This window comes from Crinia signifera, chromosome 5, assembly GCF_055691185.1.
Source record: "Crinia signifera chromosome 5, ASM5569118v1, whole genome shotgun sequence".
Lineage (NCBI taxonomy): Eukaryota > Metazoa > Chordata > Amphibia > Anura > Myobatrachidae > Crinia > Crinia signifera.
The window spans coordinates 188312812-188329122 of NC_139221.1; the positions used below are offsets into that span (position 1 = coordinate 188312812).

The 16311-nt window shown below is 46.2% G+C and overlaps 1 protein-coding gene across 1 annotated transcript in view; it reads left to right on the plus strand.

The window, feature by feature from the left end:
- The first annotated feature begins 5688 nt into the window (after positions 1-5688).
- The window catches only part of LOC146080733 (uncharacterized), a 535728-nt gene continuing 525105 nt past the window's right edge, over positions 5689-16311 (plus strand). The window contains exons 1-3 of the mRNA XM_083188326.1: positions 5689-5733; positions 6514-6574; positions 9846-9913. Of these exons, the coding sequence (XP_083044452.1) occupies positions 9860-9913 (54 nt within the window). The 5' untranslated portion in view covers positions 5689-5733; positions 6514-6574; positions 9846-9859. The remainder of the gene's footprint in view (positions 5734-6513; positions 6575-9845; positions 9914-16311) is intronic.

The following is a 16311-nucleotide window of genomic DNA, read 5'->3' on the forward strand; positions in this document are numbered from 1 at the left end:
TCAAAATTTCATTTTTTTTGCAGATTTTCAATTTTAATACATTTTTCTAAGGAACACAGTAGATTTTACTAGAGAAATGTGACTAATAATTGATTCCCCCAATTCTTTTGTGTTCATAAATATCCTATATGTGGCCCTAGTGTGCACGTTGACCAAACCACAGGCTTCATAATAGAAGGAGCACCTACTTGATTTTGGAGCCTCCTTTTTATGAGATTATTTTTTAGGCACCATGTAGGTTTCTAGGCACCATAAGATGCTAAAAGTTAGGAACCCCCCCACAAGTGACCCCATTTTGCAAACTACACCGCTCAGGGAATTCATCTAGGGGTATAGTGTACATTTCAAACCCCCAGGGGTTTCACCAATTTTGGTACAACTGGGCTGTGAAAATGAAAAATTACATTTTTTTTTACACAAAAATGCAGTTCTGGCTCAAAATTTTTCATTTTCACAAGGAATGAAGGAGACAAAGCACCCCAAAATCTGTGCCGCAATTTCTCCCGAGTACGGCAATGCCTCATATGTGACCAAAAAATACCATTTGGGTGCATGGCAGGACTCAGAAGGGAAGGAGTGATATTTGGATTTTGCAGCACACATTCTGGTGGAATGAATGGTGGGTGCTATGTCGCATTAGCAAGACCCCCGAAGCACCAATACAGTGGAACCCCCCCACAAGTGACCCCATTTTGCAAACTACACCCCTCAGGGAATTCATCTAGGGGTATAGTGTACATTTCAAACCCCCAGGGGTTTCACCAATTGTGGTACAACTGGGCTGTGAAAATGAAAAATTACATTTTTTTTACACAAAAATGCAGTTCTGGCTCAAAATTTTTCATTTTCACAAGGAATGAAGGAGACAAAGCACCCCAAAATCTGTGCCACAATTTCTCCCAAGTACGGTAATGCCTCATATGTGACCAAAAAATACCATTTGGGTGCATGGCAGGACTCAGAAGGGAAGGAGTGATTTTTGGATTTTGCAGCACAGATTCTGGTGGAATGAATGGTGGGTGCTATGTCGCATTAGCAAGACCCCCGAAGCACGGTGAAATGATGAACCTAATAATCCATAGATGTGTGGTATATTTTAAAGCACTCCTTCATACATAGGCCGGGTTTGTCGGGGCAAGTTTCACAGTGGAAAATAGTTTGCTTTCTTATTCCCTTTTTATAGCAAACTTTGCACCTTTTTTGTGTCCTGCCCTTTTTTCCAGTGGAGGGGATTTCGTTAGGGAAATGCTGCCCTGATACAATACGGGGGCCAGTACTAGAAGTACTGGGGCCAGTACTAGAAGTACTGGGGCCCTCTGCCTGCTGGTTCCCAAATATTAGGCCCTTTATGACTTCCTCTTGAAAGTGCATAAATGTCCCCGTCTGGCTGGTAGAACGGAATAGTACGTAAGCGTTATACAGTGCCATCTGGATGATATACACGGCCAGCTTCTTATACCATATTTTTGTTTTCCGCAGGGCATTGTACGGCTTCAGTACCTGATCTGAAAGATCCACTCCGCCCATGTACTTATTGTAATCTAGGATACAAATAGGTTTTGAGGTGTGGGTACTGGTACCTCATACAGGGACGGAGGTGGTACTGTCTCCGTGAATTGTTGTCAGTATAAGGACATCCCTCTTGTCCTTATATTTGACCAACAACATATTTTCGGTGCATATTGCCCTGCTTTCACCCTTTCTCAGTAATTGGGCAACGTGCGTTTTTGGGAGGCCTCTTTGGTTCTTGCGCACAGTACCGCAAGCTGCTGTACCTCTTGAACCAAGGGCCTTAAACAGGGGGATGCTGGTGTAAAAGTTATCCACATAGAGGTGATAACCCTTATCCAAGAAGGGGTGCACTAAATCCCAGACAATCTTTCCACTAACACCTACGAGGGAGGGGGGGCATTCTGGCGGTTCAATTCTTGTGTCCTTCCCTTCATATACCCTAACCTGTGGGTGTACCCTGAGGTACTTTTGCACAGCTTATACATTTTTATGCCATACCTTTGCCCTCTTATTGGGAAGGTACTGGCGGAATTTAACCCTTCCTTTAAAATGTATAAGTGACTCGTCTACACAAATACATTTTTCGGGGATGTACATCTCAGCAAATTTGGCGCTGAAATGATCAATGACCGGCCTGACTTTGAATAGCCGGTCAAAGGTGGGATCATCTCTGGGTGGGCACTGTGCATTATCGTTGTAATGCAAAAATTTAAGGATCGTCTCAAAACGAGTCCGGGTCATGGCCATACGATGAAGTGGGGTGCTGTACAGAACATCTGTACTCCAATATTGTCTAATTTCTGGCTTTTTAACTATGCCCATATGTAACACCAGACCCCAAAACGTCATCATCTCTACTGCATCTACAGGGGTCCACCTAGCAAATGATGACGTGGGGTTTTGAGCAATAAACTGCTGGGCATATAAATTACTTTGGTCCACCATTGAATTTATAAAATCATCAGAGAAAAAGACTTTGAAAAAGTCAATTTCTTTGAGGCCTGTAGTATCAAATTGGATTCCTGGGTTGGCCAAAAACTCAGGAACCTGGGGCTCAAAATTGTCTGGTGGTGGGGTCCATACGAGATCAATCATTGGGGGGGGGGGGGTCTCAGCTGCTCTACGGGGGCGTCTTTGAGGGGGTCCCTCATCACTAGAGGAGGAAGAGGAGCTTAAGGCGAATGCAAATTCATCGCTTGCATTACTGGCTGTGTCAGTGTCAGAGGCAATAAGGGCATATGCCTCCTCCGCTGAAAACAGTCTTTGCGATGATTGGGACATTTTTATTATTTTTAAGTGTAGTGTTTCAACACGTGTATAGTGTAGGGGGGGGGTACAAACTTTATTTCAACACGGGGGTATGTAGTGTGTATGTAGTGCTTTAACACGTGTAAAAAAAAAAAGCTCCTGCGCCAAAAATTGAGCACAGATGTTGGTCAGTAACGTCCGTTACTGATCAGCGATCAGCGGGCACAGGACACCCACAAAAGCACCGTGGGTGTAAAAAATTTTTTAAAAAAAACCCCACAGCACCCTCCAAAAAAAAATTTTTTTTAAAAACTGCTAATGAGTCAAACGCAACAGGAATTTGATCCAAAAAAAAAAATTAGATCAACCCTGTGCCAAAAATGCTGATCAGTGATGTACAACACTGATCAGCGCTCAGCGGCCACAGGACACCCACAAAAGCACCGTGGGTGTAAAAAAAATTAAAAAAAAAAAACCCCACAGCACCCTCCAAAAAAATAAATAAAAAAAAACTGCTGAGTCAAACGCAACAGGAATTTACCATAGCAGACCGGAGGCTGCTCCGGGGACCCTCGAAGATGCACACCACCGGGAGACACTGTTGGGAGACAGTAGAACAACTGACACACACCCTCCAACTGTACCGTTTTAGCCGGTACAGTACCGTTTTTTAACGGTCTGTACCGGCTAAAATAAACCAGGGTTGCCTACTTTTGAAGAATAATTTCAGGGAGAAATGTAAAAGTGAAGGGGGCGGGCCTTGCATCACCAGGGGCGGGCCTAATATGGTCCGCAACCAATCAGAAAAATATCTCTGTGGATCGCCTGCACTGTAGTCCTCAAAGGGTTATATGTTTTTGCAATGTGCCCTGAATGTATGACGCTTAAGACATGCAACTACTTTCCGGAGGAGGGGGGAGGAAAACAGACTCAAGGAGGAGAGGATTTTATTGCGGCAACTCTGCTGCTTGCCGGGCACTGTTTACTTTTAGCCAAGTGATTAAGGGGATATCTGCTGTCCTGGCTAGTGAAGTGTGACAAACAGACGCCAGAGCAGGGAACTCACACAGATGAGTATCCAATTACCGTAGTTCTGCAGTGTGGAAACCAGTCTCCGTGTCTGAAAGCTGGAGCCGGCTGTCACTGTGTGCTGCTGCTGGAAAGTCGGAAGCTGCTGCTATCATCTGTTGCTGCTAGGGATGATGATAGCTTCACTTCCTGTACTGTGTACCCGGCCGTACGCAGAGAACGGGGTCAGGAGGTCTCCTAGCTACTGCAGGTACTAATGCCGCGATGTGTACTGCGCGGCTTCATCATGTCAGCGGCACTCATTGGGGAAGCAAAGCAGCAGCTGCGGGAGAAAGGGGCCCTCTTCCGGGAGTCTGTGAGATGTCCCATGATTCCGGGAGTCTCACGGACATTTCGGGAGAGTCGGCAACCCTGAAATAAACTGTACCGAATGTACCGGTTTTTGTTAACATCAGCTTTAGCTGCCTGAGGGATTCTGCGAGATGTAGTTTATTACACTACCGACTGCTCCCCAGAGGGCATGGAGAAGCTGCCGGCCAGGACTACATCTCCCAGGGTGCACAGCGGAGGGCTGTGACAGGCTTGCCTCCCCCTGCTGCTGAGGGAGAGACTGTGGTTGGAGGATGTCGGCTGTCCAGAGACCACAAGTCCCGGCCGCAATAGCACAAGCCGCCACCTCCGGGGCTGCGTGACGTCACCACAGCATGGACGTGCCGCAGCATGGAGAACCCGACCGCGGCGATTTTATGGCCAGACCCCGCAAAGCTGACGTGGTAGGGACAGCCAGCGCAGTATTTGTATTAAAATGGAACTTATAAAGAAATTGGCACATGTAGCCCAAAGTAAAATGGTGAAGGCCACGCCCCCTTTTAACCATGGCCACGCACCTCTGACTATGACCACACCCCTGTACCGATTTTTTAGATGGAAATGTTGGAGGGTATGCTGACACTCCCTCAGAGATAAGTGGGAAGGTAGTTGGGAGTCACTGCAAGATGGAGAGGGGATCCGTTGGAAGTCGGCCAGGCAGGTATGGGGACCACATAAAAAATTAGCAGATTTTTCTAAAAACATTTCCCGAGTAGCTCACACCCCAAATAAGGTTGGCGACCACTGCTCAAGGGTGCCGTGATTCAAAAAGTTTCGGAACCCCTGCTGTAAGCATAAACACTGCCTATGGCTGCCCTAATTAGCACATTCTTGCCTACCCTCCCGCAAATCGGGTCCCCCTCCCGCCCCCCCCAGGAAGGTGGGCAAGTCTCCCGCATTTTCGCTACAGTGATGGCAGCCTCGCCCCGCCCCCAAAACATAGCCTCTTCCCACCCCCTCTCACTCCTCTCCTGGCTTCTCCCTGAGAGGACTTTTAAGAAGTCGTCAAGTATGAGTTAGCAGCGACCTACTATGGTGTAGGGATGGCCATCGACCATCAGTGATTAGAAATCATCGATGGTTTATGGGCGATGTTAAATAGTTTTGCCATTGATGGAGGAGAACCAGATGGTTTCCCACCATCGATGTCAAGATTAAACGAATATTTTCGTTTTTGCTTTTCCCACAAAGTGTCGGGACACAGCATAGCTCCCCCCACAGCACCCACAAAGCCTCGCCCCCACATTTTGACCAATCAATCAATGAAAATTAAAATGGATGACTATCGATATGTAAAAACATCGATGGCCATCCAATGAATATTTCTACACTATCGATGGTCAGTTGTACTTTTGCCATCGATGGTAACCATCGATGGCAAAGGCCTACTATGGTGCTGTTATCACATGCGGATGCAGGCTAATGACGTCACCACGTGGTATTACTGAACCTGAACCTGCGCTGCTATTCGCTCCCTGCCTCACATGATGCACAGGCACGCGGAAGCGACACTGATGCTGTTATGCACTTCCGTTTCCGCTTGTGCTTCTCGTTCCAGTCCCTACAAAATCCCCGGTACGTTCTGTGTTCAGGTCATGTGTTTTCAGTGTTATAGTAGAAGCCCTGTCTCCCTGCGGTTTGTCCTTTCGTTTCACGATGCATGTGCTATTCTGTACTCTGTACGTCCCGCTTGCTCATTACAGTACCGCCGCCGTGCAGCAGCTGTAGTGGTCGTGCACTACCTCTGCATATTGTCACTACATTCTTTATATGAAATATGAAGTGGCGTTCAACCATGTAGAGATCTTATTTGTGTTGCTGTCTTGCAAGTTCTGTTTTCATGTGGTTTATTTTGAATAACTGATATGCTGTAAATCATTGTCATGGAAAAGGTAAATATTGTTATAGATTCTGTTGCATTGGCAGTGATAAACAGGGAGCTGTGTGTCTCTAAAGGTGCGTACACACGGGGCAATATGATCGCTGGCAATATATTGCTCGGCAATCATATTGCCCCGTGTCCCGTTTTCATCTGCGACCAGAGAAACACTGCTGGGTGAAGAGGCAGGGGATGCCGCTGGTCGGAGGAGCATGTTCCTCCGACCAGCGACCATTCAGGGGCTGAAAACGGGAGCGCGCACCCAGCGATTTATCGCTGGTGCACACTCCAATCACTGGCAATATGGTCGCTCAGCGACCATATTCCCAGCGATTTCAGCTCCTATCGGCCCCGTGTGTACACAGCATAAAACTATTCAGGACTCAATTCTACTTAAATAATGCTGAAATAAGTAGCTCTAAAGGCCCATACACACTGCACTCTTTTGAGCTAAAACCAACGTTTCATTGTTTCAGCTCAAAATCCACCCAGTGTGCATCATCGCTGGACGCCACCGATCATCTGCTGGTATTACAGGTTGAGTATCCCTTATCCAAAATGCTTGGGACCAGAAGAATTTTGGAAAACGGATTATTCTGTATTTCAGAATATTTTATATATCAATGATGTATCTTGCATTTTTGTTGTATAAACACATCAAACATGAAATCCACACATATATTTTATTTGTGCATAAAACAAGGTTTCAAAACATGAAACAAAGTTTGTGTACAATCTCAAATACTGAATTTTAATGGTAAGCAATCATTTTTTTGGCACATATTTAGTGGCAGTTGCATATCATGTCCCCAGTAGTAGTTTTTGCAAGAAACACTTTGTTTTTCACATTTATTAAGTTTCTTATATAGCGCACATATTCCGCATTGCCATACAGAGAATATTTGAACATTCAGTCCCTGCCCCAGTGGAGCTTACTACCACATGTACACACAGACATTCTACGGTTAATTTTGTTGGAAGCCAATTAACCTACCAGTATATTTTTGGATGGTGGGAGGAAACCTACGCAAGCAGGGGGAGAATATACAAACAGTTAGAGCCATGGTGGGGATCGAACCCTTGACCTCAGCGCTGTGAGGCAGTAATGCTAACCACTACACCATCTGTGCTGCTTTCTGGAATGTATGATTTTCGGAATTATTTGGATAAGGGATACTTAACCTGTACCATCAGATGAGAGAGAGGGTGACCTGCTTTCCATAGAGTTGTGCTATGGAAAGTTGTCCTCCCCCAGGAAAATCGCTCAGAAGGGTGAAAGTCGTTCAGTGTGTATGCACTGAGCAGTTTTCAGCCCAGCTATTTATTTGTTTACCCGTCATCATTATCCATACACGTAGTGTTTCCTCTAAGCTTCTTTTTCTTTTGCAGAGAGCCACATCCTGCCGTTTTTAAAACCTCAAAATGCACCCTGCCCTTTTTGTGTGTGGCACTGTGCGCCTTTATATGGCATGCCACCACGCTGACATGCCGCTGAGAACTTTTGGTGTGTGCCATCATGTGTAATGGGTGTTATGGTGTGTGGTATAATGTGTAAGAGGCATTACAGTGAGTATGAGGAATTATCCATAATGAGGAATTATCCTTACGACAGAATATGTAATGCGCATAGCAGAGTATCACAATGTTTAATGGGCGTAATTCTAGTATGGTTTACAATGTTTTATATATAAAAATCCTAGAGTTAACACTAATGTATATCACTTGTCACCCCTGTGTTTTTGGATGTTACAGTATCTGTTGTTTAATTCTGTGGCTCTTTGGTACTATTATATCTAATTTCCTCTATTCTTTTCATGGTGGTATGGCCTGATTTGCAGTTACTGCAGGCTCCACACAATACAACTTTTCTATAAATGGGGTTCTGGTAAATGTATCCTGTGTTTTGTCCTATTCTAATAGGCGTTTCCTTACTAGTTATTATTTCAGGTCTTGTGCTTTCCTGTACATTACTTTTGGCTAAGATGGGAGTATATTGGTGAATGCCTCATCCTGTGATGTCCTGAAGGGTGCCGGACGGGGTCCCGACAGTCATTTACCCGACGTCGGGATCCTGACTGTTAAAACACTGACAGACGGGTTCCCGACGGCCACCGGCTATTCTCCCTCGTGGGGGTCCACGACCCATAGGTGACGAGCGTAGCAAACCACCGTGCCCACAGCGTGGTGAGCGCAGCGAGCCCGCAATGGGCTTTGTCGGAACCCTATACCACACCCATCCTGAAGATGTCTTGTGTTTTCATTCCACTATGTTATAAAGAAGGTTTTATGTATGCTCGTCTCTTCTAGTGTATCACTCTTGTCTTTTTATATGACCAATTGTTTTCCTGTCTGTTTCTTCTGGTTTCTGATAGGCCTTTCTTACCTAGAAATTGTTCCTTTTATTCTTTGCCTTGAGTCTGATTATATGTTAGCATTGTACAATTGTTTATAATTGTTTAAAACTTGGCTACTCAGTAACTAGTTAGCATGGTGACCGCTGCTGGAAAGGATGTAGCTGTTTGCATTGGTTGTTGGTAGTTCTTCTAGGACTAGGTTGCGCCAAAGTTATGCCCGCATCATATGTTTTGACCTCGTAGGTAGTGTTGTGTTACTTTTATTCCCTGTTAGTGGTCAATAAATAGTGTTCATTCTAGCACCTGCCATCTTTAAAAACCCATGCAGTTCCTGTTCCGTGCCTGGGGTGTTGCTGTCTGCTGTGGTGTTTCTAGCAAGGGTCTGGTTAGCATATCAGTGCTGATATACAGACCACACTGTGCTAGAAGCACTACAGCAGACAGCGACACCCCAGGCAAGGAACAGGAACTGCATAGGTTTTCAAAGATGACTGGTGGTAGAATTAACACTAAATAAATGTGTACAGGAGAGTAATGTCGCACATTCACAGCCACATACCTTGTTCCTACTGTGCTTGTTACATAGTATTAAGTATGTCCCTGGTAGATTTTACATGTTTTCTGTGTTTTCATAAAGCATTGTAGCAGTGTATCAATGTACTGGGACAAGCCTGGGTGGTTATATTAAGGTCTTAGAGATCTTGGATAGATAGAAAATAATCTGATATGGTGGGTTGTGTTATGTCCAAGACTTAATGTCCTTTCTTTGTCAGAATATCTGTGTCCAATCTATTCTGTAGAAATTTTTTAGTCTTTTGGTATGTTTAATTTTATGGTATTTTGAGATGGCTTTTTATGGCATATATTCAATGCCGTGGGCGAGCGGCGACTGCGAGCAGGACTTTTTGCTCGCAGTCACCGCTCACCCTGTCAGTATTCAACTGACCCCCCCCTCATACGCAAATTCCCCCTCGCTCCGTTTTTTTGAGCGAGAGAGAATTGGCGTATGTGCCTCCCAAAAGCTGCGAGAATCGAGGCTAATTACAGCGAGTTTGCTGCACTAGCCTCGGCTCTCGCAGTTTAGGGGAATCCTCGCAGTTCTGTGACTGCGAGGATTCCCCCAGAACGTTGCACAGTGCGAGCGGCCGGTGGGGGGGTTAAACTGCGAGGATCACTGTTTTTCTGCAATCCTCGCAGTTTAACCTCCTCGCCGGCCGCTCGCACCGGCATTGAATACATGCCTATGAGTTTTGGACTCGTTGGCCCCTACACACACAATGTAGGGACATTTTCAGTTTGCTTAGAAAATGGCTAAAAATCGCTATGTGTGTAGGCCTCAATAGTCTCCTACAGCAATCTAATGTTACAGATTAAATTATTTTGGGCAACGTCACGTTTACAAAGTGCGTTTCTGTGAGATGACATTTTTTTTTTCTTCTCTCTGTTCTCTTTAGTTGGGAAAAATAGGATGGAAGATTTTAAAGACCCAGAAGAGCCTCGAATGAAAGCATTTTATTGCCATGTAAGTAATAATTGTGTTTTTGAAATAATTCAGAATATTTTATAAATTTTAATTTGTCAGGAAAGTAGTGCTACAGTAAAGCCTCACCAAAAAACTAAGGTGCTGTTCTTTAGTAAACAAGAAAAAGTTAACAGAAATATGGAGTGTTGTCTGCACAAAAGAAATGGTTCTATTAAACCAACAGTCCAGGATTTAAAATGTTATTTCTCTTACATCCAGCAGGGGACACTGGCGATCTACTGTGGGTAATTAGAGCTGGCCTGCTGGGAGCTGGCACACTATAACTTTAAGAAGCCGGCTCCTCCCCTCTAATACCCCACAATCCCCAGTTAGAAAAATTGTGCCGAGGGAGCTGGACACGCAGGGGCATTGCTCCTGCTCTTTTTTCTCCTTAGGTCTTTTTTCTAGTTTTAATAAGTTTTGTTAGTGCAGCTTTATAGCTATTCTATTAGTCTGTGGAGCTGGGCGCCGCTGGTACCTTCCAGCTGTCTGTCAGGGCCTCTGCAAAGGCACCTGCCAAGACCTTCAGTGTGCCTGCGGTCCCCCACCAAAGAGACCGTCATACACTGTCAGCCTGCCTGCTTCACCTGTGACCGGTGAGTAATCTCCCCCCAGCGCGGCGTTCTGAGCGGGGCCGCGAGCGCGCCTATAATTGCATTGCTGCGCAGCGTCTCCTCCCGCCGGGTGCTCTGCTAACTTGTACACCCGGCGTGGGTCAGGGACGGCAGTGGGCACGGCGTCTGTAGGCAGCAGCGTCGGCTTGTGCGCGGTAGCGCTCACGTGGCGGGCGCCGTGTTTACTATGTAATGTAACACCGGACTCTGTAGTTTCAGAGGAAACATGGTTGCGAGTCCGGTGGCCACTGGGGGGATGTTAATGAGGCAGGCTGTGTATATATGTATATGCTTGTTAATGCGCATATCTATGGATTTCTTATGCTGTCACTGCCTTTATTTTAGGAGTGTACAGCTGATTTGTGTGGAGACTGTTTAACCCCTTCAGGTCCTCCAGTGCAGGGGACTTTGCTTTCACTGTGTGACAGTGTTAAGGGAGAAGGGGGATTTAGTTGAGGGGTTCGGGCTTAGTCTTCCCTCTGGTGCCCTACAGTCTCCAGTGCCCATCACGTCTATTGTTGTGTGAGTGGGTTTGGGTGGCTTCCCCTGTTTCTGGAGTATATACTGTGTGCCTTACAATGACTGGCAAGGCAGCTTCCACCAAGGCCTCTCAGAAGGCTTTTGTATGTGTTTCATGTGGGTCTAAATTTTCACAGACGTCACCTGGCGGGAAGGCCACCTCCTGTGATGCCTGTCTCAGGGTGTCCCAGGTGCAGTCTAACCCTTTGGCGGTTACTCCGCCGTGGGCAGATTTGTTGGTGGGGGGCCATGTTGAAGTTGTCCTCTGAGCTGGCGGAGACCCGCTCAGCCGGCATGGGTCTCTACCCTTTCTAGGTCCATGGACACCTTGGTCAATTCCATGGTGGTTCCTGGGGCCCAGCCAGTGCGTCATAAGCGTAGCTTGGCTCAGTTACAGGATTCAGATGATGACGACCCTGCGGATCCAGATGAGGATCTGCATCAGGGAATGGACTTGGATGATGATGATGATCCTCCTCCACTGGAGGCGGAGCATCAGGCGTCTCCGGTTGGGGTAGAAGCCCTCATTGTAGCGGTTAAACAGGTCCTTAATTTTCCAAATGAACCGGAAGTGGTTTCGCAGGAGCTTGACCTGTTTGCTGTACCGTCTAAGCCGCTCGTTGTATTCTAAACTAGCTTGCAGACTATGTGTATACATGCAGATGCTGTAGACTTAGGTTTGCTTTGACTATTCTGCCACAGATGCACGTGAAGGAAGTCTCTGACAGTTGTGAGTGGCAACCCTTATGCAAACAGTGGAAGATAGTGAACTCACTATGTTCATTCCCTTAACAATACCAGTTGAATGTAAAGATCCAGTGAGGAAGATACAATGGTAATGCTTTAGCTAGTTTATTGCTGTACCTTGAGATGATGCACAGATAGACCTTGAGAGATGACACATAGAGGTCAAAGCAAAATCCTTTCTGCAGCTCAGGAAAACATGTCTGCTACATATGAGACTGACACAGGAACTGGAAGTGAGCTCACAGAACAGGAGTAGTCACATGACACATACATATGATAATTACATTAACTTAGAGGTAAATATAACATTGGCCAGTAGATGGCAGCAAAGGATAACAAATACATAACAATACATCATATAACATCCATACAAAATGGTGGATTCAACTTGAGAAACCCTAACTAGGGCAGCACAACGGTGCACGATCCAACAGTCATATGCAAAGGCTGGTTTATCCCTTCCACCATCGTTGAAGGCTCATTCAACCAGATCAGTAGGGACTTCTTGGGCGGCTGACCCATGGTCGGGTCATCATACATTTGTAAGATTTTACAGATTTGACACCCTGGCCAGGGAGGATTCCCAGTTTGGACAAGCGGTTCTACAGCAGACTTCGCACATACCCGCCCGTTCTGGTAGCTTTGGGACCTCCCCATAGTAGTGAACCCAGTATCCCATTGGACGGTAGAGAAAATAGGATTTTGGGTACCTACAGGTAAATCCTTTTCTCGTAGTCCATATGGGATACTGGTAGCTCGCCTGTGCACAGCATTCCTGCTGTAAGACACTGTTCTTTACAATGTTAGGGCTTGTTGCCTTGTCAATTATGACTTTCTTCAACCGTTATTGGTGACATCAGAAGTTATGATTTTTCTCTTTTCCTATTTCTTTTATCTTTGGTTTGGGTGTTCTGGTATGAATCTCACCACCGTATTTGTTCACATACTTCCTTACATTGCTCTCCTTCGGCACAGTTTTTCATTAACTGACTAGTGGAGGGAGATAGAGGGGAGGAGCCAGTGCACCCACACCGAAAGCTTTAATGTGCCTGTCTCTCCTGCGGGGGATCTCTATCCCCATAGTAGTGAACCCAGTATCCCATATGGACTACGAGAAAAGGATTTACCGGTAGGTACCCAAAATCCTATTTATCTGTCAGTTATTCGCGGACACATTCCCCTGTCAGGTACTGTGAAGCTATTTGTAAGATTACAGTGCTGCATGTCCCAGTGTGGTGAACTGCACTACAGGCAGCCTGCCCGACCAGCCCTGCACACATCGGGCAACCTGTCCATCACACTCTGGTTATTAATTAGTCCTATGTTGGACTTCTATGTACAACTGTTTCCACTGCATATGACAGCAGCACCACTCTTAACTTGTCCTTATAGGACACTGAGATATAATTGAACAGCTGTCAATCATACGGTTCAGTGTGTTGATATATGGTGAACTATAACATCAATCAGCACCATACACACTAGGCAATTCCCACTTGCCTTTATTAGCAACATCAAATGTGTATCACTGTCTGTCCAATATAGGACACACTCACTTCATTTATCTCCAAAAATTAAATATTCGGTCTTGGTACTGAATACACAGTATATTTAACAGTGATCCTCATTGTGCTGCCATTTAGCAACAGCGTATCAATTTATCTTTAGAAAGTGGATAATGTAACACATTTGAAGACATTTATGTATCGAATTTCTACTGCAATAAAGTGTATTATGTAAGATCTACAACCTGACACATCACTTGTATACCAGAATAGTGTCTGCCCATTAAAAGAATATCAAAATTCACGCAGATACGGCTTTATATTAACCAAGCTGTGGCTGGGAATAAAAGCACTTTTTAACCTTACCTTTTACTGACATTTTTCGAGATATTTGACCTGCATAGAAGGCACATAGACTCAAGTGTTTTCAATAAAAATGTATTTGTATTTGACATAAAACAAGATGGCCTTAACTAATATTTCTTATATCATTTTGTGGTATTAATATATGTATAGCTTTTTGTATGCACAATCTGTCATTAATAACTTATTGTATCCCTTATGCAATTGATGGGTACATAGATTCATACACTGTTATCCTTCGATAGTAAGCAGATTGTTGTAATGTTGCTAGGTAACAGAATGTGCTCTGGTCAGAGGTGTCTGGCGCATGACGCGCTTCAGGTACTGGCGAGCAGGCTGCGGAATCTATCGTTGGCAGAAGTCTTGCAGTTTATTTTATTGTTATCTTATTGTGATACCCAACTGATCATTTTACATTATTTCACTATATGTAATTGTATTTACCAAATGATTTATTAGGGTAACATATTAGCGCTCCACCCTTTTTTCGTTTTCTTCTTTGACAAGCAGTGGGGTGAGCCTTCTGCCTGCTCCTCACAGAGGAAGAAGGCGTAGCTCCTCTGCCTTCAGTCATGCCGCTGCAGAAAAAGATTCAGAAAAGAAATAATAATAAAAAATGCTTGAAAATGACAGGGAGAACTTGTTATTAAAACCGATATTTTAATAAACCAGTGGATAATGTAGTACAGGGGTGGCCAACCGGTCAGAGGTAAAGAGCCGAAAAATATCGGTAGTCAAGCTAAAGAGCCGACATCATGCGCGCGCCGAAGGCGCATGCGCCAAAAAAAGGGGCGTAGTCTATTTTGACCCCTTGGGTGGGTGTGATACAAATATGCCTCCAATAGTGCAGTGCCATATATACATATGCCCCCAATAGTGCCAGATACACATATGCCCCCCCCACGGTGCCAGGTATGCACCACACGGTGCCGGGTATGCCCCCACAGTGCCACAAGCTGCTATGCCCCCACAGTGCCACAAGCTGCTATGCCCCCACAGTGCCACAAGCTGCTATGCCCCCACAGTGCCACAAGCTGCTATGCCCCCACAGTGCCACAAGCTGCTATGCCCCCACAGTGCCACAAGCTGCTATGCCCCCACAGTGCCACAAGCTGCTATGCCCCCACAGTGCCACAAGCTGCTATGCCCCCACAGTGCCACAAGCTGCTATGCCCCCACAGTGCAAATTTCCCAGCAGCAGCACTCACCGTTGTTGCTGCTGTTACCATGCGGGGAGAGGACAATCTGGTGTCCCCCTGCAGTCCTGTCATGTCACCAATGGGAGGAGAGCACAGCACACACTTCCCTGTGACTGGGCCGCCCACCAATCAAAGGTCGCTGTCCGGTTCCTGATTGGCTGCTGGCCCACGAGCTCTGATTGGCGGATGGCCCAGTCACAAGGATGCACAGTAAGGGGTAGGAGAGATGCGCGATGCGCGCTCTCCTCCCCTCAGAAGGATTTTAGGGAACTGGCAGCAGGTGGGTGGCGGGCAGCAGTGGGAGCAGGAGCCGCACTTTACAAGAGGGAGAGCCGCATGAGGCTCAAGAGCCACAGGTTGGCCACCACTGATGTAGTAATTATACTGTAATCGTTACCTTCTAAACCATGTAACTGGTTACCCTTAGCAACCGCAGGTTGCCACAGTGATTTCAGCAATCAATAGCTCTTCCAGTGTAAAAGCTTCCCCATTCACAGACCATGAGGATGGCTGTAAACCACATTTACATATGAATAGAGGCTGCTGGCTCTGTTGTACAGAGTCCTTACAAGATTAACCTGTTCCCTGCTATATAACAAATAAACATTTACACTTCATACTGTATGATCAATGTAGCCGCACAGCTTATTAAACGTGCTATACAGAAGCATCTGCGACTTAGTCTCTCAATGAGAGTTTATGCATTGAATATCACTTTATAACCTTAAGTACACGATCAGCTCACCATTACCATTAATCGTATTGCACATTGATTAAGATTACAGCTGATAATGCTTTCGAGATGCTCGTTTGATTATAAAGAAATTATACACGCAGACCTTGGTTATGTGGAGATCGCGGATCTGACCCCGTGTAGTAGTATTATTGATGTGGGGCTAGAATCGCGGGGGGTGCCGTGGATCGCGGGAGGGGGCGGGGGTTTGCAAATCACAGGAGTGGGGAGCAGTGAAGCACGGGAGGGGGCTGCGGCGAATCGCGGGAGGGGACGCAGTGGTGCCGTGAATCGCGGGGCTGCCACGAATCGCGGGAGGGGAAGTTCTCTGTTAAACAGAGACTATGGGCGGTATTCAATGTGAATACCTGCGAGGTGCAGCGAATCCTTTTTAGGATTCGCTGCACATTCGCCACGTTCCGGAGCCTCGCCGGCTCCGGTATTCAACGAGTCAGGGGCTCGCTGCCCCTGACCGGCGAATATGAGCTCCTGCGGCAAACGCCGCAGGGAGCCTGAGGACGGTGGCAGGCAGAGAGATGGAAGTCTCTCTGCCTGCCCCAGAGCGTATGTGGGGGGGAGGTGGGCTCCCCGGGTGCCAGGCAGCACAGGCTGCCCCCTGGGGGTGCCAGCAGGGGACCACGTATATTCACTACACCCCATCGTAACGATCGGGTGCAGTGAATATATGAATATGTAATGAGCGGCTCGGCTCCGGCGC